This window comes from Microcebus murinus, chromosome 3 (genome assembly GCF_040939455.1).
Source record: "Microcebus murinus isolate Inina chromosome 3, M.murinus_Inina_mat1.0, whole genome shotgun sequence".
Lineage (NCBI taxonomy): Eukaryota > Metazoa > Chordata > Mammalia > Primates > Cheirogaleidae > Microcebus > Microcebus murinus.
The window spans coordinates 83,326,444-83,354,328 of NC_134106.1; the positions used below are offsets into that span (position 1 = coordinate 83,326,444).

Here is a 27,885-nt window from a genome sequence, read left to right on the forward strand (position 1 = left end):
CATATATACGGGGAAATTAGAAAGCGACTGTGTGTGCATGCCCGGGGAAAGGCACGGGCTCAGAGAAAACCTGAGAAGACCTTAAGTTTACACCCAAGGTTGATCCTTGGCACAGAGACAGACTATAACAATCAAAAAAGAAAAAAATAAATAAAAAATCATCAAACCCTGGGGAAGGGGGAAAACCTAATTTCCACAGTTACTGATTCAATGTCCAGTTTCCGACAAAAAATCACAAGACATACAAGGAAAGTAGGCAATTCAAAAGAAACAATAACAACAACAGAAATTGTCCCTGAGAAAAACCAGACAGTGGACCTACTAGACAAAGACTTTAAACAATTGTTTTAAAGATGCTCAAAGAACTGAAGGAAGATGTGGAGAAAGCCAAGAAAATGTATGAACAAAACAAAAATAACAATAAAGATGCAGAACGCCTACAAAAAATACCAAACGAAATTCTGGCACTGAAAAGTACAATAACTGAAATGGAAAATTCACTAGAAGGATTTATAGGCAGATTTGAATAGGAAGAAGAAAGAATCAGTGAACTTGAAGATAAGACAATTGAAAGTATTGAGTCTAGGCAATAGAAAGAAAGATAGAAGAAAAGTAAAAAGAGCTTAGGGCGTATGTGGGACAACATCAAGCAGACCAACACATGCACTTTAGGAGTCCAAAAGGAGAAGGGAGGGAGAATGGAACAGAGAGATTATTCACAGAAATAGTGGCCAAACACTTGCAAATTTGATTACAAACATAAATATAAACATCCAAGAAGCTCATAAAACTCCAAATAGGATGAACACAAAGACACCCACACCAAAACAGATTATAATCAAATCTGGCAAAAGCCAAAGATAAAGAGAATCTTGAAAACAGCAAGAAGAAAAGCAATTTGTCACATATAAGTATCCTTAGCAATATAATAATAGGCAGATTTCTCATCAGAAACTACAGAGGCCAGAAGGCAGTGGGCTGATATATTCAAAGTGCTGAAAGAAATACTGTCAACAGAATCCTATATCTAGAAAATTGTCCTTCAAGAGTGAGGGAGAAATTAAGATTTTTGCAGATAAACAAAGCTGAGGGAGTTTATAATCATTAGTCCTGCCCTGCCAGAACAGTTTAAAAAAATACTGCAGGTTAAAAAATATATACTGCAGGTTGAAATAAAGGACATTAGACTGTAACTCAAAGCCATATGAAGAAATATAAGATCTCAGTGAAGGTAAGTACATCAGCAATTATAAAACCTAGTATTGTAAGACCAGTTTGTAACTCTACTTTTTGTTTTTTACATGATGTAAAAGACTAATACATGTTAAAAAACAATTATTAGTATAAAAGTTAGTGTTATTATAACTTTGATTTGTATCTCCACACTTTGTTTTCTGCATAATTTAAGAGACTAATGCATAAAACACAATTATTAGTTTATGTTATTGGACATATATTGTATATGTGTAATGTATAAAGATGTAATTTGTAACATCAATAACTGAAAAGAGTAGAGAATGCACTGTTAAAGGAGCTGTGTTTTATTTTTATTGAAGTTAACCTGGTATAAATTCAAATTAGTGTGTTATAACTTTAGGATGTTAAATGTAATGCCTATGGTAACCACAAGGAAAATATCTATAGAACATACACAACAGGAAATGAGAAGAAAATTAAGCTATTTTACTACAAAAACAAACAAAAAAACTAAACACAAAAAAGACAGCAATGTAGGAAATAAGGGACCAAAAAAAACTATCAGACATATAAAAAACAAAGAGCAAAATGACAGAAGTCTCTCCTTACTAGTAATTACTTTGAATGTCAATGGATTAAACTCTCCTATCAAAAGACAGAGATTGACAGATGGATAAAAATGAAATAATCCAACTGTATGGTATCTACAAAAGACTCACTTTAGATCTAGAGACACAAATAGATTGAATATGAAACATTGGATAAAAGATTTTCAGTGCAAATAGTAACAATAGAGCAGCATTATTTGCAATAGCTACAACATGGAAACAACCTAAATATCCCTCAATGGATGAACTGATAGGCAAAATGTGGTGTACACATACAATGGAATATTATTCAGCCCTAAAAGGAAGGAAATTCTGACACATGCTACGTGTCTTTCCTGCATAGATGAATGTTGAGGCCATAATGGTAAGCAAAATAAGCTAGTCACAAAAAGACTAATATTGTATGATTCCACTTACATGAGGTTCCTTGAATAGTCAAATTCAAAGAGGTGGAAAGTAGAATGATTGTTGCCAGGGGTTGAGGAGAGAAGAGAATGGAGAGTTATTATTTAATGAGCTCAGAGTTTCAGTTTTGCAAGACAAAAAGAGTTCCAGAGATGGAATGTGATGATGATTGGATGACAATATGAATGCACTTAATATCACTCAACTGTGCACTTAAAATGATTAAGATGGTAAATTTTATGTTATGTATATTTTACCACAATTTTTTAAAAAAGGAAAAAAGCAAAGAGACATGACTATCAAGTTAAGAGAGGGAATAATAAGTCAATCAAGGAAAATGGCAAGGAAATGATAGAAAGGACATCTCAGTCAATTGTTTTTCTAAATCCTCATTTACTCACTCCTATTCTGAATTTGGAGAATAAACTTGAACCACCTGGCCAAAAGAGTATTTCGTGAAATCTGGATGCCAATTCTTAGGCAAATTAGCATTTGTAGTGATGAAATTATTTCAAAAAATATTAAAGGATTTTTTTCATACCATTTAGGGTATTGGATATTTTAGATTCTTTCTCTTTCTCTGTGTATGTGCAAAGAAATTGAAAACACCTAAGAAGTTTAAGAAGTAATTCTGTTTTCATGAAAAATCTAGCTAGATAACATTTTGTTTTTCCTTGGAAGTATTAATTTTAATGATATTAATAGGAGAATTTTTTTTCTCAACTGTGCACTTAAAAATGGTTAAGATGGTAAATTTTGTGGTTAAAATAACACTTTTCCATTGTTAACATGTTTTTAGCACTTAAAACATGCAAGCCAATGTATCTAAATTTAATACAGTTTCTGGTATGCTTAAAATCTAATTAGGTTGTTGTGAGACTCAAAATGTAAAAATGCTTTGAAAAACATAAATTATTGAATAATATGAGGTATGAATTTAGTTCTAAGTATAGTTACAAATCTAATTTTGGAAAAGAATCTTACAAAGTGGAAATTTATAAAATAAAAAATGGAGTTGTATAGAATGTGCAATACATTCACTTTAATTATTTCCTAAAGGTGCTGAACTTTGGGTACTTCAATTAAATAACCATTACAATAATTAATTTATAGAAATACACAGAATCTGAGTCTGTATGCAAAATAAAACGGAAGTTTCTACACATATCTGAAGGGAAAATGAAACACCAGTGAATTTTTTAGGGAAGGAAAAATCAGTTGTTCTTTATAAGGAATAAAATATAAGCAGAAAAAAACCCTAGTAAGGGAGGAAGGCATTTGCCAAACAACTGGCAGTTCTGCTTGTTATCCTTCACCCCACATCACAGAAACAAAGCCACATCAAGGACATGCTATTTGCAAAACCGTCATTATGACCATTACAATCTGATTAATCACGTTGCATTTGCCTTGCTTTGAGAACTAAGATGCTATTTTCTAAGGCTAAAGAAAGCATCTTCTGTGGGAGCAAAACTCTTCAATGATACTTTTCTGTGCAATAAAAATAGAGATGAACTCATTAGACCAGCAGTCCCCAACCTTTTGGGCACCAGGGACAGGTTTCCTGAAAGACAATTCTTCCACACACTGAGTGGGGGGGGGGGGGATTGAGGGGAGGATGGTTTCAGGATGATTTAAGCACATTACATTTATTGTGTACTTTATTTCTATTATTATTACATTGTAATATATAATGAAATAATTATACAACTCACCAGAATGCAGAATCTAATGCCGCCGCTGATCTGACAGGAGGTGGAGCTCAGGTGGATGCGAGCGATGGGCAGTGTCTGTAAATATAGATGAAGCTTTGCTCACTCACCTGCTGCTCAGTTCCTGCTGTGCAGCCCAGTTCCTAACAGGCCATGGTACCAGTCCGCAGTCTGGGGGTGGGGGACTGCTGCATTAGACCCCATACAGTCACTGTAGCAAGCAGTCCTACCCTGAGTTAACTAAGCATCAAAATAGCTAGCTGTCAGTATAGATAGAAGGTGCACACAAACGTACTCACAAATTCTCAATTTGTATACATTCTCGATTTAGGAGAAAGAAACTAAATGACAAAATTGTAAAAGGTACTATCTACATGACATGAAAAGATCAGAGAATAATCAGTATATAAATCTTCACCATTGAAAGATGGTAGAGATAGGAGAAAAAGACAACTTATGTGTTACGTAGACACTCATTCAACCAACAGGTATTTATTGATTGCCTAGTATGTGCAAGGCATAGTCTTGGGCTGGGGATACAATATACACAAAACAGACATAGATATCTTGCCCTCAAAGGGTTTGAAAAGAACCTCAAATTCCTCTCATCTAACCGTCTAGTAGATGCTTAAGCCCACTTTGCAATATCCCAACAACCCAATCCATGGGTGTTGCAAAAAGTAAACTTGCTTGCTCAACAGCAATTCCAAACCTTCCATAAATAAACATTTATGTCCCAGGTTCTAGACACTGGGTGCTCTTTAGAAAACTGTGAGGAACAGAGCAGCAAGCAAAACAGTTTAAAAAATCACCTCCCTCCTGTACTGCTAAAGACAAAAAGTTAAAGACTCTCTTGCAAGCTAGAATTCTAGATATGATTCACTTTCTACTGATTGAAGTCACCCACATGAGACTTGAATATCTAACTGAATTAAGTAGGAACAGAGGACAGAGCATGAGGCAGAGCAAAGCTGGTGCAGTTCACAGTGGAGACTGTTGTTTTAGGGGCTGGAGGTGTTCTCTAAGTTCAGCTTGACCCACCTTCCCTTGCAATGATTTTGTAGGTTAGTTAATACCCAGTGTAAATCTCTTTCTACTGAAACCAACTATAGTTATTTCTGTTGCCTGCAACTGAGAAAAAACTGATGCAATATTATTAACCCAATGCTTGTGCCTATTATTGTAGCAGAATCTCTCCCTGCTGCTAGGAAGGTGTACGTCTCCAATACTGAAAAACAAAAGATGATGAAAGCTAAAATTCTATTGTTTTTCTCATGTTCTCTCTTTCTAACAATAAGCCAAATGTATATTTATCTTTTAAAAATCTAGCAGTCATGCTAATTTGTACTATCAGTTTTATCTTCCCTGCTATAAACTCCATGAGCTTGTTGAGTTTCTAAATTGAACTCCTGATTTTGACAACATAAAGAAACACTTTGCCCTGGTTGGATAAGAAGTTATAAACAATATGAATATTTGACAAGTGCATGTCCTGAGGTCAGCAATCTATATCTAAATGGCACTGGAAAGACAACTTAGATGACAGGAAAGCATGGATTTACCATATCAGCATAGATATTTCATAAGTTTCAAAGGTCATTAAGAATGAAACGCTAATAGCTTGGTCAGAAAATTGATATGCTTATTTCAGGAAATCTATATTTCCCAGGATAAAATGTTCCTTTGAGTCTAAAGCCAAAATAGCATCATGCAGGTGTTTACAATTTAATCACAGCAAATTCTATTCATAAAGAGATGAGGTAATTTAATCACGTACCAGGCTGTGATATCCTCATGGAAATTGGACACAATTTCAAATACCAGATATGATACTTGATTTTGGAAAACACTTGGAAAATGGTCCAGAAATGTTTCTTCAGTGGAGATAGGAAAGGTACTTATGAATCTTTTAAAGATATTGAAGAATAATTTTAATCACATGATTTGATAAATTGAGATAGAAAATTCTGCTTTGCCCAATGCTATATGTATACAAATCATGATGGAATAAAGTGTGAGTTGTACTGTGTTTTTTAAAAAAAAAGAAAATTCTGCTTTGTAGGTATTATAAAATGGGGTAGCTTAATTGCTTTCAGAGAGTTTAGAATTGGTTCTACATAAGAGTAATGAAATGAATTAGATGGTTTCTTTATTTTTGATTTGCAACTCTATAAAACATTTAGAAAATAAAACTATCTTGATCCATTTGCCAGGAAGTAATGTTTTCTTTCTTCAACTCCTAAATTACTTTGCAATTCTTTTAAGACTCTATCATGGTCTTCCTAGAATTATCACGTTCACGTAGATTATCTTTTTTTCTCCTATAAGCTTATAAGCCTCTGAAAAGTAGGTATCATTTTAATACTTAGATGTTTCCTGTCAACAAAGCCTTGCAAAGCATATATCAATAAATATTTGTTGACAAAGATAAAATCATCTGTGGGTAGATTAAATTCTTACTTTAATTCCTAAAATACCAAAATTCCACTTTCCAGCTGGGCAGCAAAGTCAGCAGGGATGTTGGGTAGAATTATCCATGTCTCCAAATCATGAAATATCCAGCTCCCAGTTGGCCTTCCTAGAAGAATCCTTTAGATTCTAGGGGCCCAACATTCCTGGCTCTCTTTGAGTAGGTAAAATCTGAACAGTTCTGAGGTTCCTATTTGTATCAGGAAGCATTTGTCAAGAGCATATGTGTAGCACTGATGGCAGGTGCTGTGGAAAGCAAGGATGTCACATGAACATGGGAATAGGCTGAAGTAGGACACCAAGGGCAGTGGGGATGGGGTGAAGGGGTAGTGTGTGATCAACCAAAAGCATCTACATTTAACTTCCCCATATACCCCCAAAACACTGAGCAGGCCAAAAAAACCCACAAAAAAACCAAAAACCCAAACATATCCATAGGGCAGTCAGTTTTTGACCTCTGAAAAGCAACAGAGGCAAATAGAATCTCATGTCCTTATGAAGGAGATGGGATGGGTGATAACAGTGAGACATCAGAGTTCACTGGAGCTGAAATAGGACAAGTAAACTGGGTCCCTGCAGAGAATGGTCACAGTAAGCAGATGGCATCGATACAGGCCAGAGTGAGGGTCCTGGACCGGGTGTTCTGGACGGGAGTGTTTGGTGTGTGCACTCCAGTGTCACATGGCCCAGCTCCATCCCTTGCTCATCATGGGATCTTGTTTAAGTTATTGAACATCTCCACGTCTCAGCTTCCCTACGGTCTAGTGTGAGATACTAACAGTACCTTCCTTAGAGGGATGGTCTCCTGACCAAATGATATAAAACTTTTAGGGTGCATAGAATAGTTCTCAATTAATACCATACAATAATATATAATGTGCTTCAAAATTTCTGTTATATATAATGTGTGTTTATATGTGTATGTATGTACAATTTATGTTATTCTCCTTACATTTCTTAGAATTGTATCCCATGATCCATCTCAATCCACAATGTCCCTCTGCTAGAGACACAAGAGATATGTTGCCCTTAGCTTTGCTTCTTCAATAGATTAAGAATGAAAATAACACTTCAGAACGTTTCTTACTTTTCATACCTGAATCACAATCTTCTACTTAGTTACAGTTTCAGCTGCTCAATGTCTTAGAAGCAAAGCACTTTTTCAGTTGCCACCCTGCTGTGTAAAGTGGTACTTCCTCTATTTGTCCTAAAATAGTCTCTTTTATGCCTGAAGGAGTTTCACTTTGGTTTTAGTTGTTTGGAATTTGATTAAGTCTCTATTTATTTTCACCATGTCCTTTGTGATTTTATTGGATCTCAATTATATTGCTTCTTCACATTCATGTTTTTCATTCAGAAAGTCCTGGTATCCTGAATAATTCCAGTCTACAAGTGTGGCTCATTTAGTTCTTTTTTGCTAGATCTCCTTTACCTCCACTCATCGTTCATCACAGGGGAGTCCTCTATTGAGTCCAAATCCATGGGTGAAAGAAATACCCATGATGCCACACACCATTCTCTACACATTGTTATTTCAAATCAGGGAACCAATCAGAATTCTATTATCCTATCACAATACTACTTTCATTGTGTACATGCACTTTTGCTGCTGTCTTTTGAGATGGGCTCTTGCTATGTTGCCCAGGCAGGAATCTGATCCTCCTGCCTCAGCCTCCTAAGTAGCTGGGACTATAGGTGCACCACCATGCCTGGCTTGTACTTTTTCATTTAATGACAAAAATCTATGCAAAGTAATTACAAACATGGCCAACAAAACACTGGAAGCACCTTGTCCCTGAACTTGTGTAGGTTTGAAGAAATTTTCAATGCACAGCAAATGGTGTGATGAATCCACCTTTATGTTCCATGTAAATTTGTTTTATTTTTGATAACTAAGCCTGGAGAAATGATGCTTGAAGCATCACAACAGCATTGACTGACAGCTCCCCAAGTGTTCTCTCTTTTATAGCAACCATAATTGACAGCTTGTAGGTAAAGAGCTGCATATGTAGATGGGTTTCATCCACACTGAACACAGGGAAAAGAAATCAAAGAAGATATTTATTCTATTTGTTATCTATTAAAATTCAATTAATATAGTAAAATATATGCATCTTGGGTGAATAGATTTACTTGTAGATTTACTTAAAACAGATTTCATTTTTAAACTGCTATAGAAGGTCGATATATAGTAATTTTGTACTAAAATTACCTCATAGATATTTTAAAATTTCAGTGAAATTTACATTACTCACTTTCTTACCCCATATATACTGTTTATTTAGCTGGAAGTGATCTAGATAATTAGAGACTTTCAAGTTGTAGACATAAATACTACTCAAGCTATCTTTTGTGGGCACCTGCCTGTGTAGATTAAGTTAAAAATCTGGCCACGTTAAAAACAAGAATCCTACAATTCCATTTCTAGGTATACACCCAAAAGAATTGAGAGCAGGGACTTGAACAGATTGTACACTCATGTTCATAGCAGCATTGTTCACAATGTCCAAAAGGTAGAAACAACCCAAGTGCCTCTCAATGGATGAATGGGTAAACAAATGTGGTAGGTACATTCATACAATAGAATACTCTTCCACCTTTAAAAGGAAGAAAATTCAGATACATGGTATAACACAGATGAACTTTGAAAACATTATGCTAAATGAAATAAGCCAGATACAAAAAGACAAATTCTACATGATTCCCCTTGTATGGAAGTGCCTATAACAGTCAAACTCATAGAGACAGGATGGTTATTGCCAGGAGCTGGGGGAAGGGGGATGTTAGTGTTTAATGGGTGCAGAGTTTCAGTTTGGGAGGAGGAAAAAGTTCTGGAGTTGGATGGTGGTGATAGTTGCGCAGCATGTGAATATATTTAATGTTGCTGAATTGCATACTTAAAAATGCATAAAATGGTAAATTTTGTGGTTTTTAAATCACAATAATAATAATAAAAGATGTACAAGAATTTGCCAGATGAACAAGATGGAAAAATTTATTGCCAGTGGATTAAACATAATGAAATCTGACTCACTACTAAATAACAAGAGTCCTGAATTATTTGAAGGGTTTTATACTGAGTCTCGTACTCAGATATAACAGATCTGGATTGCAACCCAAGAATTTGTATTTCTAACAAATTCCCTGGTATATCAATTATCTATTGCTGCATAACAAATTTCCCCACACTTTAGTGGCTTAAAACAATATTCATTTTTTTAGAATAGAAACGAGGTCCAGAGATAACTGGATATCCACATAGAAAAGAATGAACTTGGCTGTCTACCTTATACACTATACAAAAATTAATTCAAAATGAATCAACAAGTGAAATGTAAATACTAAAACCATAAAAATCCTAATAGAAAACAGATTAATAAATCCATGTGAACGTGGATTAGGCAATAATTTCTTAGATATGACAACTAAAGCACAGAAACGAAAGAAAAAATAGACAAATTGGACTTCATCAAAACTAAAACCTTTGAGCATAAAAGGACACTATTAAGAAATTGAGGCCGGGAGAGGTGGCTCACGCCTATAATCCTAGCACTCTGGGAAGCCGAGGTGGGCGATTGCTCAAGGTCAGGTGTTCCAAACCAGCCTGAGCAAGAGCGAAACCCCCATCTCTACTATAAATAGAAAGAAATTAATTGGCCAACTAATATATGTAGAAAAAATCAGCTGGGCATGGTGGCGCATGCCTGTAGTCCCAGCTACTCGGAGGCTGAGGCAAGGGGGATCGCTTAAGCCCAGGAGTTTGAGGTTGCTGTGAGCTAGGCTGACGCCATGGCACTCACTCTAGCCTGGGCAACATGTGAGACTCTGTCTCAAAAAAAAAAAAAAAAAAAAAGAAATTGAAAAGCCAATTCACATAATTATAAAAAATTTTGCAAATATATATATTTGACAAGAGTCTAGTATACAGAATACACAAAGAACTCATTAATCACCAATAAAAAGAAACTAATCCGATTTTAAAAAGAGCAAATGATTTGAACCGACATTTCTCTAAAGAAAATATACAAATGTCCAACAAGCACGTGTAACATGCCCAACATCATCAGTCATCAGGGAAATGTAAAATCCATATGACAATGAGTTACTGCTTCACACTTGCTAGTAGAGTGCTATATAGCAATATTTTTCCCCCAACAACAGCACATTCTTTAATAGGGCTATATTTGAGTAAGAATCCATACCAATAGAATATAGACCCTAACACAAGAAAGCAAGGAAGGAATATTTTACATTACACGGAACATTCAGGTGACTCAATCGAGTTACCCCTCCAGCCAAATACTTAACTTTTCATATTCATTACAAACATTGCAGTCAGTTCAATATATGCCAACAACCATGTAGTTTTAACATTTAGTAGCGCAAAGAACACTTGACTGTTTCCAAAGCGATAGGTGACTTACCCTTTGTTTCAGAGGAGCTGAAGGGATTGAATTACTGTCTGCTTTTGAGTGTTTCAACCAACCATTCCATTGCCTCATCAAGGCCAGTGTCTTTGGTTGCTGATGTTTTTAATATTTGCCATTTTCAGTCCTTCAAGGCAGGTAACTCAAGTGAATTTGCCATCTATGAGATGCTCTTGGCCCATTCCATGTCCTGCTTATTTGCAAACACCGCTAAAATGGCTTTTCTCAGCTCTCTGCTTCCTCCAATGTAGCAACTAATTTTGATTTGAAAACACCACTTTCATCTCAGTCACAACTGTCTACTACTACATAAATAATTGCATCTGTGTTTGAATAATAACATCTCCAGTATGGCCTCATACTTCCCTGTCCTCCTAAGTCCCACACTTGGAATCTAAGGTTTTTGTATGTGACTGTCTCTACATTAAATCCGATGGTAGGGATAGTAGTAATGACTTCTCTAACCTGTAATCTGTACAAAACTGTGGCTTTTCCTGCTCCAAAAATTAAAATTAAAATTCTCATTTTTCCAAAAATGAGAATTCAAAAATTAAAATTCTCATTTTTCAAGTTCCAAACAGACTGGAAAAAATACTTGAGAAAAAGCCACCCATGACGAAGCCCCTGTCCACCCTTGCTGATCCTCAGAGACGGGCCCCACCTCAGCAGCCATTCCTGTTCAAGTCCTGTCGCTGCCACCTCTGCTGGCCTTGGCCCCCAGCTGCAGCTCAGAGGCGGCTTCTTAGAAAGCCTGGTCTGCCAGCAGGGGCGGGCTCAAGGAACTGCCTATTTTTTTTTATTTCCATAAATTTAGGGGGTACAAGTGGCTTTTTGTCACATGGATGAATTGTATGGTGGTGAAGTCTAAAACAATATTGATTATCTCACAGTATCTGTGGTCTGAGAGCCTGAAATCAGTGGTTCTGGCTCAGGGTCTCTCATGAGGCGGCAGCCAGGATGTTGACAGAGGCTGAAGTCATATGAAGGTTTGGCTCATTCACGTGGATGTTAGCAAAAGGCTCAGTTCCTCACTAGGTGGGCCTCTCACAGGGTTGTCTCGGGGCATGACATTCCTGTCCTCTGGGAATGGGCCCTTCAGGAGACAAAGAGAGTGAGACAGGAAGTCAAAGTAGCATCTGTGACTAGTCTCCAAGTTTGCACACGAAGACTTCCACTTTATTCTATTCTCCAGAGACAGGTCATTCCATCCAGCTCACACTCAAGGGCAGGGCCTCTTCCTTTTGAAGGGAGAAGTATCCAGAAAAAATAATGAACACTTAAATCCCATACACTAGGCCGGGCGAGGTGGCTCACACCTGTAATCCTAACTCTCTGGGAGGCCTAGGCAGGAGGATCACTCAAGGTAAGGAGTTTGAAACCAGCATGAGCAAGATTGAGACCCCGTCTCTACTAAAAATAGAAAAAAATTAATTGGCCAACTAAAAATGTATAGAAAAAATTAGCCAGGCATGGTGGTGTGTGCCTGTAGTCCCAGCTACTCGGGAGGCTGAGGCAGGAGGATCGCTTGAGCCCATGAGTTTGAGGTTGCTGTGAGCTAGGCTAACGCCATGGCACTGTAGCCCAGGCAACAGAGTGAGAGTTTGTCTCAAAAAAAAAAAAAAAATCCCATACACTAGATGTGTTCCTGAGACTGCTGTAACAAAGTATCATAAACTAGGTAGTTTAAACAACAAGGACTTATTGTCTCAGATTTCTAGAGGCAGGAAGTAAGTCCAAGATCAAGGTATCAGAGCAGGGTTTGTTTCTTCTGAGGCTTGTGGGAGAGAATCTGTTCCAGGCCTCTTTTGCAGCTTTTCGAAGCCTTGGGCGACACTTGGCTTGCAGATGGCCACCTTCCGCCTGTGTCTTCATGTTGTTTTCCTTCTCCACGTGCCTGACTCTGTGTCCAAATTCCCTGTTTTTATAAGGGCTAGTGTCATATAGGATTATGGCCCATCCCAATGACCTCGATTTAACACATGGTTACCTCTGTAAAGACCCTATTTCCAAATAAGGTCACATAGAAGATTTGGGGGTTAGGACTGTAACATCTTTTGGTGGGACACAATTCAACAAGATAATGGTGATGCTCTTACTCTGGTCTAATCTACTCTCTGGTTACACTGATGAGAAACGTAGGATTTCATAAACTACACGAACCGCCGAGTGTCAAAGAATGAGTCTGTGGCAGGAATTGGATTAGAAATCTGAGTGCTTGATCCATAGTTAATTCACTTTTCATAAACCACCCAGTGTTTGATCGTCTTTGGTCCAATGTTCACTGGAGATCTGTGGGACTCATTAACCTTTGTGTTTTTCCTAGGCTAAAGACTTCCATATTGATCCACCAAGTTCTGTAATTCCAGGGATGCTTTCTAGGAATCCTTTAAAGGTGGAAGCAGGGGATCAGTTTTCTGGGGCCTACATAATTCAGAATTTAAGCTATGCACACTGGAGGGGGAAGACAGAGAGAGAAAGTGGTAATGGAGACAAGAATAAGGAAATGAGGTATGAGGAACATAGGAAAAAAATAACAATCGTTCCAGTTTACACTCCTGCCACAGCCTGCCACACTATTCAGTGTGAGTCAGAGTGAGATGGAAGGTGAAAATCAACTCTTTCTGTTAAATTTATATATAACATATTTGTAGTATTTCAAGAAGGATAACAAAATGCACACCTGTGGATCCACCAGTCATCTAGAAATAAAGAACATTGTCAGGGCATTGGTGGCCTGTACCTTCTTCTTGGTATCTCTCTCCCTCCTCCCAGGAGTATTTACTATCCTGAATTTTATGTTTATCATTCTCTTGCTTTTCTTTATGGTTTTACTACACAAGGATAAACTCTTAAACAATATCTTGCTTAGTTTTGCCTATTTTTGAACTTTATGTAAATGGATCCTATTGTGTGTGTGCATCTGTGATTTCTCATTCTTTGCTTCCCTTAGTGAAACTCATCCATGTTCAAACATGTAGCCGATGCTTATCCATTGCCACTGCTGTGTGATACTTTCTCACCCATCCATCCATTCTCCTGTCCATAAACAGGTTATTTTTGTGGTCACCAAAAAAAAAAAAAAAAAAAATTTCTAGGGACATTCTTAGAAATGTCTCCTAGTACTCTGTGTAAGACTTTCTGCAGGGTATATACCTAGAAATGTAATTGATAGATTGTGGGTGTGCTCTTATTAAGTTTAGTAGGTCGTTGATTAGTTGGTTGGTTTCATGAGGTTTGTACCAATTTAAACTTCTCTCAGCAGCATCTAACAGTGCCTGCTACCCATACCTCAACAAAACTTTATGTTAGTCCAACATGCTGACTCTCCTGATGTTTACCTTACAAGCTGACTTCAGAACCAAACCCTCACATTAGGCATGACCCCACTATATTGGACTTTTGATATCTAGGATGCCTCATGCCCACCGCTTAATAAGTGCTCAATAAATGAGAAAAAAAAATGAAAGGAATCTAAGCTTTAGCCATTTGGTAAACTACAGATATTTTTTTTCATATTTTAAATGTTTATCAGCACATTACAATTTTTCATTCTGTCTCCAAATTATGTACCCAATGTCAACCTATAGCAGAGTATTTGTTCCCAAACTCAGAAGCTACCCAGGAAATTTAATGCAGTAAAACAAGTGTTGCCCCTAGAGGTGGAAAATGTACTTCATTTGCATTACTATAGAGTCATGCATGGCTTAACAGTGGGATATATTCTGAGAAACCTGTCCTTGTGTGATTTTGTCATTGTGTGTCATTGTGTGATGTTTGTATAAGTACACATCATACACTTGATCTTAGCTATAAGGCTCAGAAGTGATATGTAAGTACACATTATAGAGTGGACTTACAAAAACCTGGTTGGTACAGCTGACTACACACCTAGGTTTATATGGTATGGCCGATTGCTCCCAGGCTACAAACCTATATAGCATGTTACCACACTGAATACTATAAGGTAACTGCAACACAATGGTATTTGTGTACTTGAACATAGCTAAACATAGAAAAGGTATAATTAAAAGTAAAATTATGGTATAAAAGATAAAGAAGATACACCTGTATAGGACACTTACCATGAATGGAGCTTACAGGACTGGAAGTTGCTCTGGGTGAGTCAGTGAGTGAGTGGTGAGTGAATGTGAAGACCTAGGACTTTACTACTACTATAGACTTAAAAAATACTGTACACTTAGGCTACACTAAATTTATAAAAACAATTTCTTCCTTTAATAATAAATTAACCTTAGTACACTGTAACTTTTTACTTGATAAACTTTTCAATTTTTCAAACTTTTTGACTCTTTTGTAATAACACTTAGTTTAAAACACACTTTATGCAATTGTACAAAAATATTTTCTTTCTTTATATCCTTACTCTCTAAGCTTTTTCTATTTTTTAAAATTTTTCATTTTTATTTTTTACTTTTTAAACTTTTTTGTTAAAAACTAAGATGCAAACACACAACTATGCCTAGGCGTACATAGAGCCACTATCATCACTATCACTGTTTTCCACTTCCCATCTTATCCCACTGGAAAGTCTTCAGGGGGCAATAACATGCATGGAGCTGTCATCTCCTATGATAACAGTGCCTTCTGAAATACCTCGCGGAGGACCAGCCTGAGACTGTTTTACGTTAACTTCTTTTTTTATATATGTAGGAGCACATTCTAAAATGATGATAAAAGTATAGTATGTAAATACCTAAACCAGTAACATAGTTGTTTATCATCAAGTATTATGTACCATACATAATTGTATGTGCTAGACTTTTATATGACTAGCAGTGCAGTAGGTTTGTTTACACCAGCATCACCAGGAACACGTGAGTAATACAGTGTTTGTTCTCTCCAGTATGTGTAGCCTGTGCATATACAGTTAAGAAAATGCAAGAGTGAGGGCTTGGGAACGTAGAGTGGTTTGGCCGCTGCTGGGGCGGGGGTCTCGACCTGGATCCAGTAGAATGTGGGAAGTTAGAGAGGAGGGGAAAACCCATGCTAGGAAGCAGGCTGACAGGAACCAAGGCTTGGAGACCATTCGAGCAGGAAAGAGGACGCGCCTGAGCGGACTGGTGCCGGAGAACTGCAGGGAGGGAGGTGCGGCTGGGTGCGCAGCCAAGGTTCAGGGACAGCCCACTCGAGGTACACCAATGGGCGTGGGAAGGAAGGGTTGGTTAAAGAGCCACGTGGAAGCGCATGCCAAAGACACCAGGAGAACAACTGAATCCAATACGTGAAGACAAGAGGCTAAACTCTATGACTGACTAACTACTCCGCCCACTTTGGGGTCAACACTGGCCAGGGGGTGGAGTCTGACACACGCACCCAATCAGCGATGAGCCGCCCCTGCCCGCAGGACACGCCCCCCTGATCTTAAAGCCGGGGAAGCCTTTTCCTCCCGACAGCCTCGGGAACCCGGCGCCCATCAGCGCCTGCGCAGTCCCCAGGCCCCGCCTCCTCACCACTCTTGGCCGGGGTTTCCCGCTGCCAACATGGCGGCTCCCTGTGTGTCCTGCGGCAGAGCATTTTCCTACCGGCTCTTTCTCGCGGGTAGAGTTAGCCTCGCTCGGAGGCACGGCCTCTGGAAAACTGCGGCATCTGAGTTGCAGATAGGTACTGGATCCCAGGTAAGGCCCAAGAGAACTGGAAGCGGAGGTCTCTGTAGCGACAGGACGTGAAGCTGGCGCCGCCACCTTCCCTCTGGGTCTGTTGTGCCCTCAGGCGGAGACCCTAGAGTCTTAGTAGAGGTCTGAGGTTGGGGGTGAGGAGGTGGGTGCAGAAACACTGACGCAACAGGGGAAAAGAAGTCTTGTTGTTAAGCTATTTTGGGGTTCTTAGTTGCGACCCTTATTAGCATGCTTCCTCCGGTATACCAATCTTGTGGTATGCACGTTTCATAGTAACACCTAGATACAACTGCAAATATCTGTCCCAAATTTGGGGAAGAGGAGGCAGTCTTACTCGTAAATGGCCAAACTTTTAAGATTGGATTGTATGTGTATTTGTGGATATCAAGGATCTTGAGTGTACTGTGAGATTTACAGAGGTAAATACAGAAGAACACAGAAATGCTATGCCTACTTCAGGCTAGAGTGGTAGAGGCTAGAGTGATTATCTTGGGCAGCTTCCCAGAGAAGGTGATAGTAAAGTGCAGTTTTCAGCAGCAGTTAGAAGTCATATGAAAAAGGAGAGGTATTCTGTTCTTGGAAGGTGTAATAAGTGTATAAAGATATAGAGATGTGGATTAAAAGTGAGTAACAAGCAACAAGAAATTGATTATTACCGGTAGCATATAGCTTTGTTGAGAGAATGGTGAAAGACAGGCAGGGGTCAGAGTATGGTCTGTTTTGCTGTGCTAAGGTAGTTGAATTTTTTTTTTACCTGTCACAAATGAAAATAGTGTTGACATTATAAGCAGTTAACAGTTTGCTTCCATGATGTACTACAAAGGTTACCCATGAATTCGTAAATCCTCTGTCAATACAACTTAATATAGGCATACCAGTTTTGCTTTCTATAATATTTATGATTTTAATAATAAGGAAAAATAGACCAGCTGCTATTTTGAAAAATATTACTATAAAATATTGATAAGATGTCTTAAATTTACTTTTCACTAAGCACTTTTTTAGTGCTTAAGTGTTCAGTTTTTACTGAACTAGTATCCCCTTGTTGATATGGACTATCTGATGACTGCTATCATTTAACATTTAATAGCCTAACCTATTTATTTATTTATTTGTTTTGAGACAGCGTCTCGCTCTGTTGCCTGGGCTAAAGTGTCATCGCGTCAGCCTAGCTCACAGCAACCTCAAACTCCTGGGCTCAAGCGATCCTTCTGCCTCAGCCTCCCGAGAAGCTGGGACTAAAGGCATGTGCCACCATGCCTGGCTAATTTTTTCTATATATTTTTAGTTGGCCAATTAATTTTTTTCTATTTTTAGTAGAGACGGGGTCTGTCTCTTACTCAGGCTGGTTTCGAACTCCAGATCTTGAGCGATCCTTGGCCTCCCAGAATGCTAGGATTACAGGTGTGAGAGCCACCACGCCTGGTGTAACTTACATGTTTTGCTTCCACTGTAAACACGTTCCCATCTCTATCTAAAGTATCTGTTCTTTTTATCTCTCTTCGACTCCTGGAGGTCATAATATATTTATCACAGCATTCCATTGGTCTACAGTAGGGTCTTAATAAATTTGATTGGTAAATGGCTAAAACCACTTTGAAAAACAAATTTTAAAATTGACTTGCATTTGTATCAGATGCTCTGTAAATTAGTTATGCACCCCAATAATTTTTGAATGTATGTTTTAATCTCAGTTTATTAGCAATGGAAAAGAAAACCTCTTTGGTAGGATATGTTGTTCCCTTTGAGAGCTCACCCTGTCCTTTAAGGATAGAATTTAGTGTGTTCCTCATTGCTTTAATTATGGAAAATAATCTCTACATTAAAATTTGTGTTTCCTTATCAAGCAATTTAAAATTTCTTATGTAAAGATAACTTGATAATAGATGCTACCATCATTCCAACCTGTTTTCCTTGTTTTACAAGATAAGTAAACTTTCTTATACTATGCTTCATATGCTATGCTTCATTGTGGTAATTAGGATGATGAATGTATTAGTTATTTATTGCTGCATAACAAATTACCCCCAAATAACAGACATTTGTTATCTCACAATTTTTGTGAGTCAGGGTCCCAGGCATACCTTGCCTGGGTGCTTTTGCTCAGGATCTCATAAAGCAGCAGTCCAGGTGTTGGCTGGAGTTACAGTCATCTCAGGGGTGTGTGGGCGAGGGGCACATCCACTTCCAAGCTCACTCTGTGCTGTAAGGATTTAGACCTTCACAGGCCATTGGGCTGAGGGCCCAGTTCTTTGCTGGCTGTTGGCTATAGCCCTCCCTCAGCACCTCCTGCCAGTGGGCCTCTCTGTAGGGAAGCTAATTAGGCTTCCCATAGGCTGATCAAGAGAGGGTGAGCAAGAGGGAAGTCAGAGTCTTTTTGTAATCTAATCTCAGAAGTGATCACTGGGATCTATCTTAGAAGTTGCCTGCAATAGTGCAAAACCCACATATACTTCTTTTTTTATCTAAGTGCCTCACGTATTTAGGTCCTTCCCCTACAGTTGGTTTGTAAGCCTCTTGCAGAGAAAAATAATGTAACCTTCGTTATCCTTGCTGTGATGCCTGGCACAGTGTCTGCAGATAGTTCATAGACACTATTTGTTTTTTGAATGAAACATGTGAAGAGTTCTTATATAGGCGTGTGTGGGTGCATACATGTGTGCACATATGTGTACAAATGAACATCTGATGTGTTATTCTTTTTGTCAAATAGAATTAGTACCTTGAAGAAAACTACACCTTTACCATGTTTTGTTTCCTTATTCCATTATTGCAACATTCTCATTTTAATATCACTCAATTCTGCTTAACAATTATTTCTGTTAAAATTTAGTGCAGAGCCTGGCCCATAATAGTTGCTGAAATTTGTTAAATGAACTTGTATAATAATTTACTTTTTAGCATTTTATTATAGAAAAATCAAGCTTATACAAAAATAGGATAATATAATGAACTCCGTAGATCTGTCAACTGGCTTCAGCAATTATGAATGTTTTGCCAATCTTGTTTCATTTCTCTTTCCCCACTATCCTCAAGAGTCATTTAATGTAAATCTCAGACATTCTGCTATTTTACTTACAGATACTTGAATATGCATCTCTAACAGATAAAGATTTTTTAAAAGAATTAGCTTCCGTGCCACTACCATATCTAACAGAATGAGCAATAATTTCTTAATATCATCTATTACCTATTCCATGTTCAAATTTCCCTCATTGTCCACTAACTTTTTATAGTTGGTTTGTTTTCATCAAGCTTGAAACAAGGTCCATGCATTTTAATTGATTTGGTAAATACATTAGGTCTCTTAATTTCTGGCAGATTGTGGAATGATTATAAATAGTGAATTTTGTTTAAATAATATGGTGGATTTTCTTGTTTGTTTAACCTAGCATCCATTTCCCCTTCATAGCAGCACCCCAGTTTCCTCAGGAAGAATTAGTTCTTTACCAGAAGACCTAGTTATAGTCTAGAATAATCTGGGGCACTTAACCCAAGGTATCCCTATCAGATGTTTCTTCCCCTGGGATCTTGAGCACAGAGACAAGGCTATTAAAATACCATTTTAAGTGGCCACATTCTGATTGAACCTGCTATGGGTCTCTGGAATCCCTGCCTTTTAGTTGCCAGAGAATAGCCTGCTAAGTAGTGTCCCTTTTGCTCAAGTAAACCAGTTTCTTTTGCTTGCATCTAGAGACCTCTAATTGATAGAAATATAAACTATTCAGTAAGGTTACTGTAATCATCTTCTTGGGAGTCCTTAAGTTGTTTCTATTCACATTTCTCTAATCTGACTTCAGTCTTTACCCTTTTTTATTCCTCAAATTATTATTTTTTTGCTTTTTCTATTCAAATTAGCATATTCATCTTTGTCCCATTTTTATCCAATTAAACTAAAAGGAAACTCCCTAATACTGCTATAATACAACTAAGGTAGTGTGTACACTGGCATTTGGCTAAATTTGGGAAATCACTGCTCTGTCAGAATTGGCAGCCAGCTTGATTGAAACTAGAGTTGTCTGACCTACTGACTCCCTTTAAAAAGAAACAAATCTGTCAAGTTATATCTATACTATTTTGTAAACACAAAGTCTGAGGAAAATTCTCTCCTCATAGCTTTTCAGTTGGAAATGGAACCTATAGAAAATTGTGTTGCAAATTGTTCTTACCAGTAGCAAAATTAATTTTCTCCAGGAATTCTTAGTTGTTTTTAGCTAAAGATCTGGTTTTCTCACACTCTTAGCCTCACCTTACTTAATGGATGGTACAACTGAATAGTGGACTCCATTGAATGTAAATATTTTTGTGTGGATTTATTTCTGGAATATGCTGTGATAACTTTGTAAATTCAATAAATGTTATGAATTTCCAGAATGTCATATTCTTAAGCAATGTGTAGAAATGTCTTTGAAAAAGATCCTAAAGAGATTTTATGAAAAATAGCAAATTAAGGACATTTTTAAAAGCCCTTTCTAAATGAACAACAATAAAAATGTTTATAAATATGTTTAAACTACAATTATGTTTAAACTAGGAAGGAAAGCTGCCACCTCATGTCACAAACTCTGGAGATAAAGACAGATACAAAACTTTAAATCAAGTGAAGAAATGAGTCTTCAAGCTAATAATCATGTCTTTTGCTTGAGAAGATGCTAAAATGTTATAGGAACAATGTGGAAGAAATAGATTAAAAAATACAAAGGGATATTTACTCAACAAAATGGAAGAATTATGTTTACCACAACTACTTCACACTATCATGGACATTTAAAAAAAAATGGTTGGGCCAGTGGTGGTGATTCACGCCTCTAATCCTCTGGGAGGCGGAGGCGGGAGGATCGCTCGAGGTCAGGAGTTCGAAAGCACCCTGAGCAAGAGTGAGACCCCATCTCTACTAAAAATAGAAAGAAATTAATTGGCCAACTAAAAATATATAGAAAAAATTAGCCAGGCATGGTGGCACATGCCTGTAGTCCCAGCTAGTTAGGAGGCTGAGGCAGGAGGATCGCTTGAGCCCATGAGTTTGAGGTTGCTATGAGCTAGGCTGATGCCATGGCACCCTAGCCCAGGCAACAGAGTAATACTCTGTCTCAAAAAAAAAAAATGGTTGGATGAGGGTAGATCTTTAAGAAAAGATAAGATGATAAGATTAAAAGAAACTATTGAGGCAAGAATTTTTAAGATAGACCAGTGATACAAAAAGTGAAAAATTCAGAGTGGCTGCAGTAATCAAAATTGACATTGTAGAAAGAGGAAAATAAAACCATGGAGTAAAGATTTAAAAATCATATAGAATGCAGAAACAAGGACTAAGACGAAGAGAAGCTAATGTATACTGTAGAGAACAGATAATTGCCGTGACTGATGAAGGGATCAGAATAACTATTTCTGAAGTTGATAGGAGAAATACATTTAAACATTTTATTCAGAAACATATAATTAGTCACTAGTAAAATAAGAGCAGGCTGTATACTGTCTAAATTGCCAGAGTTAAAGATAAATTTTATAAAGATGAAACAAAACTTCCATATAGCAAAAGAAAGGAGATAGGAAGGAAGAATAAAAAATATAAAGATAAGATGACTTATAAGACAGATTAACAACCAAAACCTGTGTAAATGGGGTAATCTCATCTATTAAAAACTCAAATTGAGTAAAAAAAAAAAAAACCCACCTAACCTAAAATAGCCTAAAATTTAAATGAAAAAGATGGACAGTAATATTCCAGGGAAATGTAAATAGAAGGTTGAAAGCATTGTAATATTATGATCCAACAGAATTGAATTCAAGATAGAAGTATTATATGGAAATGGAAAACTTTATAATGCTGAAGGGTACAATCTGCCATTAAAACATAACTCTCTGGAACTAAATAGTGCATTGACTATACAACTGAAACATACAAAGGAAATCTATAGGAAAAGAAAAGATAATTGATGAGGAATATATTATGGATATTGTATAAATGTGGATTCTCCTGGCTTACATCCAGTATGAATGGATACTTAAAATTTTTGTCTAATTTTTTTCTTTTAGTATTTCTGACTAGACTTTACAACCATTGTATCCTTTCTGTTTGCATATGAAGTATTGGGTCCATCAAACTTTGCTCTCAGCAAACCATCTCATCTCTTATTTCACAAAGAAAATAGTGGCCAGAAGACATAAGTTGCCTTGACTTTCTGCCTGCTCTCCCTCATCTATGAACTGTTTCTTTCCATAGTAGAAGAGATACTTGTCATACTAACACTAATGCTTGCCATCTCCCTTGCTGCTCTAGCGGTGTCAACATCTCATCTCATGCGGATTATTAACAGACCTTTCTCTCAAGCTCAGGTCTTCCTGTACACACAACCCAAAGCCATCTGCTTCCTGTACTTCTGTATCCAGGATGTCCATCAAACATTTCAAACTCATCATTCCCTAAACTGAGCTGACCACTTTCCTCCTGCCCTTGCTCTTCCTCTAGAATTCCTTACTTCAATAAATGGAGCCCATTCACTAGGAAGCACATTTCTCCTTTGAGGGCTGTGGGTGGTGATTGGTGGGAAGTGTAGTGGTAGTTAACCTAAAAGAATATCTTCAAGATTTTGTTTGAATTGTGGGCTTACCTGTATTCTGATTCTTTTTGGCTGTGGCCAAAAACATTTTGTCATTTTTATTTACAAAACTAGCCATGTCATCCTTTTGGTAATGTAACATTTGGGAGAATTCCCTCTACTTTATGACTGCTACTTTTGGGCCCCAAATTTATGCCTTTGCAATCATTTGAGGGTGAGAAAGTCATTTTGTCTTCACTTTGAATATGGGAAGCAGCATTCTCCATTGCTCAAAGAAGACACAGAATCGTAAAAACAAATTTAGGCTGGGTACAGTGGCTGATGCCTATAATCCCAGTACTTTGGGAGGCCAAAGTGGGAGGATCACTTGAGGCCAGTAGTTTGAGACCAGCCTGAGCAACATAGTGAGGCTCTGTCTCTACAAAAAAATTTGAAAACATTAGCCAGGCGTGGTGGTGCATGCCTGTAGTCCTAGCTACTCAGGAGGCTGAGGTGGGAAGATTGCTTGAACCCAGGAGTTTGAGGCTGTGGTGGAACCTTGACGACACACTGCCTGGGCTGCAGAGTAAGATCCCACCTCTAGAAAAAAGTTAAAAACCCTGAAAAACAATAAAAAACATAAGGGTAAAACTGCTATGGTGGGGAGTTGGCGGTGCTTGTCTATGGGTAGAAGGAGCAGAGGAATGAAAACAGGCTGTGTCTATAAAAGAGAAGAGTACACATAAGCAAGTTGCAATCATGGTTTTACTCATTGCCAATAACACTATCTTTACAAAGCATTGTAAGAAAATGTAATTGTTGATTAAGAATATATTTTAAAAGGAGAAGCTCCTTTTCCCTCTTGAGGAAAACTAGACTGTAAAGTTTCAAAGAATTTTAAATAGCCCTTTCTTACTCATTAAAGAATAAGGAGAAACTATTCACTATTTTAATTTGGAAGAGTTTAAGAACATAATTTTGACCATTAATTGGGTACTGTAATATTTCTTCTTATATTTTCTATTGTAACTATAGTAACAAGTTATTCTTTAGAGTCATCTGAATTTAGGATTCTGAGACGTACTGGTGGATGGTGTATGTGTGAGAGAGATTTTTATGTTTATTCAAAGGGAAATAAGTGGATTACTGAGATTGTAGCTTTAAAGTCTGAATATTGCTTTAAGAATGTCTAGAATTGCTGGGGCAGGGATGAAGGTTGAGAACCACAGATTTAAGACCTTAAGAAAAGCCAAGACCAGAAAGATCTGTTCTAGTTATATTTAGCTATGGAATATAGCTAAATGTCATTTGAAAACATTTTTCTGGTTCTTTAGCACATTTTATTGAAGGTGAAAAATTATTGCCTTGGAGGGAAATTCCTAATGCCACAGCATAAAAGGACCAGCAGCAATAAGTGTTGATATAATTACTGACACTTAAGATATGAAAGCCTTTATTTTTAGTTAGTATGTTGAACCAAATTAATAATAAATAATAATAAATCTCAGTGTTTAGTGAAACAATTTTTTATTTTATCAGTTTAATGTAAGACCATGGAATAACGTCTCAAGCTAAGCTAAACCTTTAAGATGTTTAAAAATAGGCTGTGTTTTTACCCTCAAACAAGGTGCATACCGAAATATAAGCCCATTTTCTCCCAGGTCTACTGCTTGCTAATTTGTGGCTGCAGGTGCATTTGCTTCTTTTTAAAGGAATGGCATTTTACCCTTTATTCCACATGTCAACTCACTGACACAACTCACTGACATTGACCCATCAGTATCAAATGGATATTTCTAATAGGTAAGGTGGTAGCATACTACCTACAGGTATTTTGGTTTTAATGTGTTGAAATGCTAGTAGTTTAATCTGCTTTGTAACCAAGCTTTTGAGCAGGGGACAAATTCTTAACAACTTTCTTAACTGGCCCTTGACTGTGTTTCTGGACTCCTGTCAACCAAGTACCACAATAAAAAAGACAACTACTTGAATATCCTGTTTTATTTAGAGACAATGGCCTGTAAGACCAATGTTTAATTTAAAATGTCTTCTTTTGTTTCCATTTATATTTTCTGTTAGATATTAAGGCTAAGACACGTGGCAGTTGTAAACACAACAAAGAAAAATGTTGGAGTCTCAAGACGTGAAACTTACTCAGAGGATTTTATTAAAAAGCAGATTGAAGAGTTCAACTTAGGAAAGAGACATTTAGCCAACATGATGGGAGAAGACCCAGAAACTTTTACCCAAGAGGATATTGATGTAAGTAAAGTTACTCTTGTAAAATTAATTGCTGTAGAGTTTTAGGTATTGAAAGGACTTTTCTTCAGTGTGAGCCCCTTAGCACTGTGTAAGCTTTAATCAAACTGTCAGAATAAGGAAAATGTTACTATACGTTGCAAGTTGGAGCCCTGGTTTCAAGTAGAGATTCAACCGTAGTAGAAGTACTACAAAGCATGGTGAATTTTTTATTTTAACTAGAAATGGTTACTTTTTGGGATTCAGGGTCATAGGAGCTGCTGTGAATGCCTATACTGTATTTGGAAACATTTATTCTGTTGTGTAGTCTTAGACTCAGCTTTCTAACAAAATGATAAAACAGATGGTAATAGAAATAGTCCAGTTTATAGGAAATCTTGTAAATAGACCTTGGCCTAGTGTTTTCATCAACTTAAATTTATATTTGAATTTTCAAAAATGAGAGCATGTTCTAGGTGACTTGAGACTTAGGATCAGAATTTTGTTGCTGTTCCACTCTTCAATTATATTTCTGATAAAAGTAATAATGGAATAATGGTCAGTAATACTTTTGTTTTGTTTTGTTTTTTGAGACAGAATCTCGCTTTGTTGCCCAGGCTACAGGGAGTGCCGTGGCGTCAGCCTAGCTCACAGCATTCTCAAACTCCTGGGCTTAAGCAATCCTGCTGCCTCAGCCTCCCGAGTAGCTGTGACTACAGGCATGCACCACCACGCCTGGCTAATTTTTTCTATATATATTAGTTGGCCAGTTAATTTCTTTGTATTTTTAGTAGAGATGGGGGTCTCGCTCTTGCTCAGGCTGGTTTCGAACTACTGACCTCGAGCAATCTGCCTGCCTCGGCCTCCCAGAGTGCTGTGATTACAGGCGTGAGCCACCGCGCCCAGCCATGGTCAATATGCCTCCAGGTAGCTAGTAAAGGAACTTAAATTTAACAACTTGGAAGCTTGTCCTAAGTTTTTAAAAGTAATATCTAGCATCCCATGACATTTTATATTTAACTGAAGAATAGTATCTTCATGTATAATAGCTTTAACATTTTTATATGATTTTAATTATATTATTTTTAATCATTTTATGCATTTTAGTTTAATTCCCATCTTTTTGTGTATCTTTCAATAGGAAAGTAAATATAAATAGTATAAACGGTACTGAATTATCATTTTAAGGTCCCAGACGAACGTTTTTGTCTCAACCAGAAGGATTTCTTATTGCCCCCTCTATGTTAGGTGATTTAGAGTTATGGACATTGTAGCTGCTGTTCTCTTTTTGAATCTTATGGTAATATGGACAGTATTGGGGGATATTTAAAAAATCTGGATTTTCATGAGACTTTAATTATGTTTTCTTTTAAGAGTTTTATGGTTTTAACTCGTTAAAGTCTTTGATCCATTTTGAGAAAATTTTTGTATACGATGTGAAATAGTAGTACAGCTTCATTCTTTTACATATGGACATTTATTTGTCCAAGCATTATGTATTGGAAAGACTACTGTTTTTCCATTGAATCCTTTTGTCATTGAATCCTTACCAAAAATCAGTTGACTGTAAAAGTGAGGGGTTATTTCTGGACTCTCAATTTTATCCTATTATGTTTATCTTTCTGCCAGTATCACTCTGTCTTGATTATTGTACCTTTTGTAGTAAATTTTGAAATTGAGAAGTACATGTACTCCTATTTGTTCATTCATTCTGAGATCATTTTGGCTATTCAGTGCTCCATAAATTTCCATATGAAATTTTAGGATTGGCTTGTCAATTTCTGCAAAGAACCAGCCAGGATTTTGATAGGGATTGTGCTGAATCTCTAGATCAATTTTAGAAGTATTTCCATCTTAAATGGTAAGTCTTCTAGTTTCTGAACATGGGGTGTTCTATTTAGATCTTCTTTAATTTCTCTTAGTGATGTTTTCTGGTTTTCAGAGGCTAAGTTTGCCACTTTTGTTAAATTTACTCCTAAGCATTAATTTTTTTAAAAAAAATTCTCTTGTAAATAGAATTATTTTCTTAGTTTTATTTTAGGATTTTTTATTGCAAGTGCATACAATTGATTTTTGCCTATATCTCTGTATGTTGATTTTGAATCTTTAACCTTGCTGAACTCATTACTAATCCTCATAGTTTTTTAGTGGATTCCTTGGTATTTTCTATATATAGGGTATTGTCACCTGCAAATAGTTTCAAATAAAATAGTTTTAATTTTTTTTTTCCAATCTGGATACCTTTTACTTCTTTTTCTTACCTAAATGCTCTGGCTGGAACCTCCAACAATGTTGAGTAGAAATGGCAAAAGTGGATATCCTCACCTTGTTTTTGATTATAGGGGAGAGCATTCAGTCTTTAACCATTAAATGTGATGCCATGGGTTTTGTAGATGCTCTACCAGGTTCAGTAAATACCTTTACGTACCTGGTTTGTTGAACTTTTTTGTTGTTTTTGTTGTTGATGTTTTTATCATAGAAGAGTGTTGGATATTGTCAAATGCTTTTTCTGCTTTTTGATGATCGTGTGGTTTTTGTTTTTTATTCTGTTTGTATGGTGTATTACATTAATTGATTTTGGATATTAAACCAACCTTGTGTTCATGAGATAAATCCCACTTCATCAGTATGTATAATCCTTTTTATATCTTTCT

General features: G+C 37.0%; 1 protein-coding gene and 1 pseudogene across 1 annotated transcript in view; one reads left to right on the top strand and one right to left on the bottom strand.

Annotated features, from left to right (window-relative positions):
* Nucleotides 1-10,846: 10,846 nt before the first annotated feature.
* On the bottom strand, nucleotides 10,847-11,343 carry LOC105856187 (ADP-ribosylation factor-like protein 1 pseudogene; annotated as a pseudogene).
* A 4,907-nt stretch (nucleotides 11,344-16,250) lies between these two features.
* MRPS9 (mitochondrial ribosomal protein S9) overlaps nucleotides 16,251-27,885 on the top strand; it is a 56,920-nt gene continuing 45,285 nt past the window's right edge. The window contains exons 1-2 of the mRNA XM_012737664.3: nucleotides 16,251-16,454; nucleotides 25,073-25,255. Coding sequence (XP_012593118.1) covers nucleotides 16,320-16,454; nucleotides 25,073-25,255 — 318 coding nt within the window. The 5' untranslated portion in view covers nucleotides 16,251-16,319. The remainder of the gene's footprint in view (nucleotides 16,455-25,072; nucleotides 25,256-27,885) is intronic.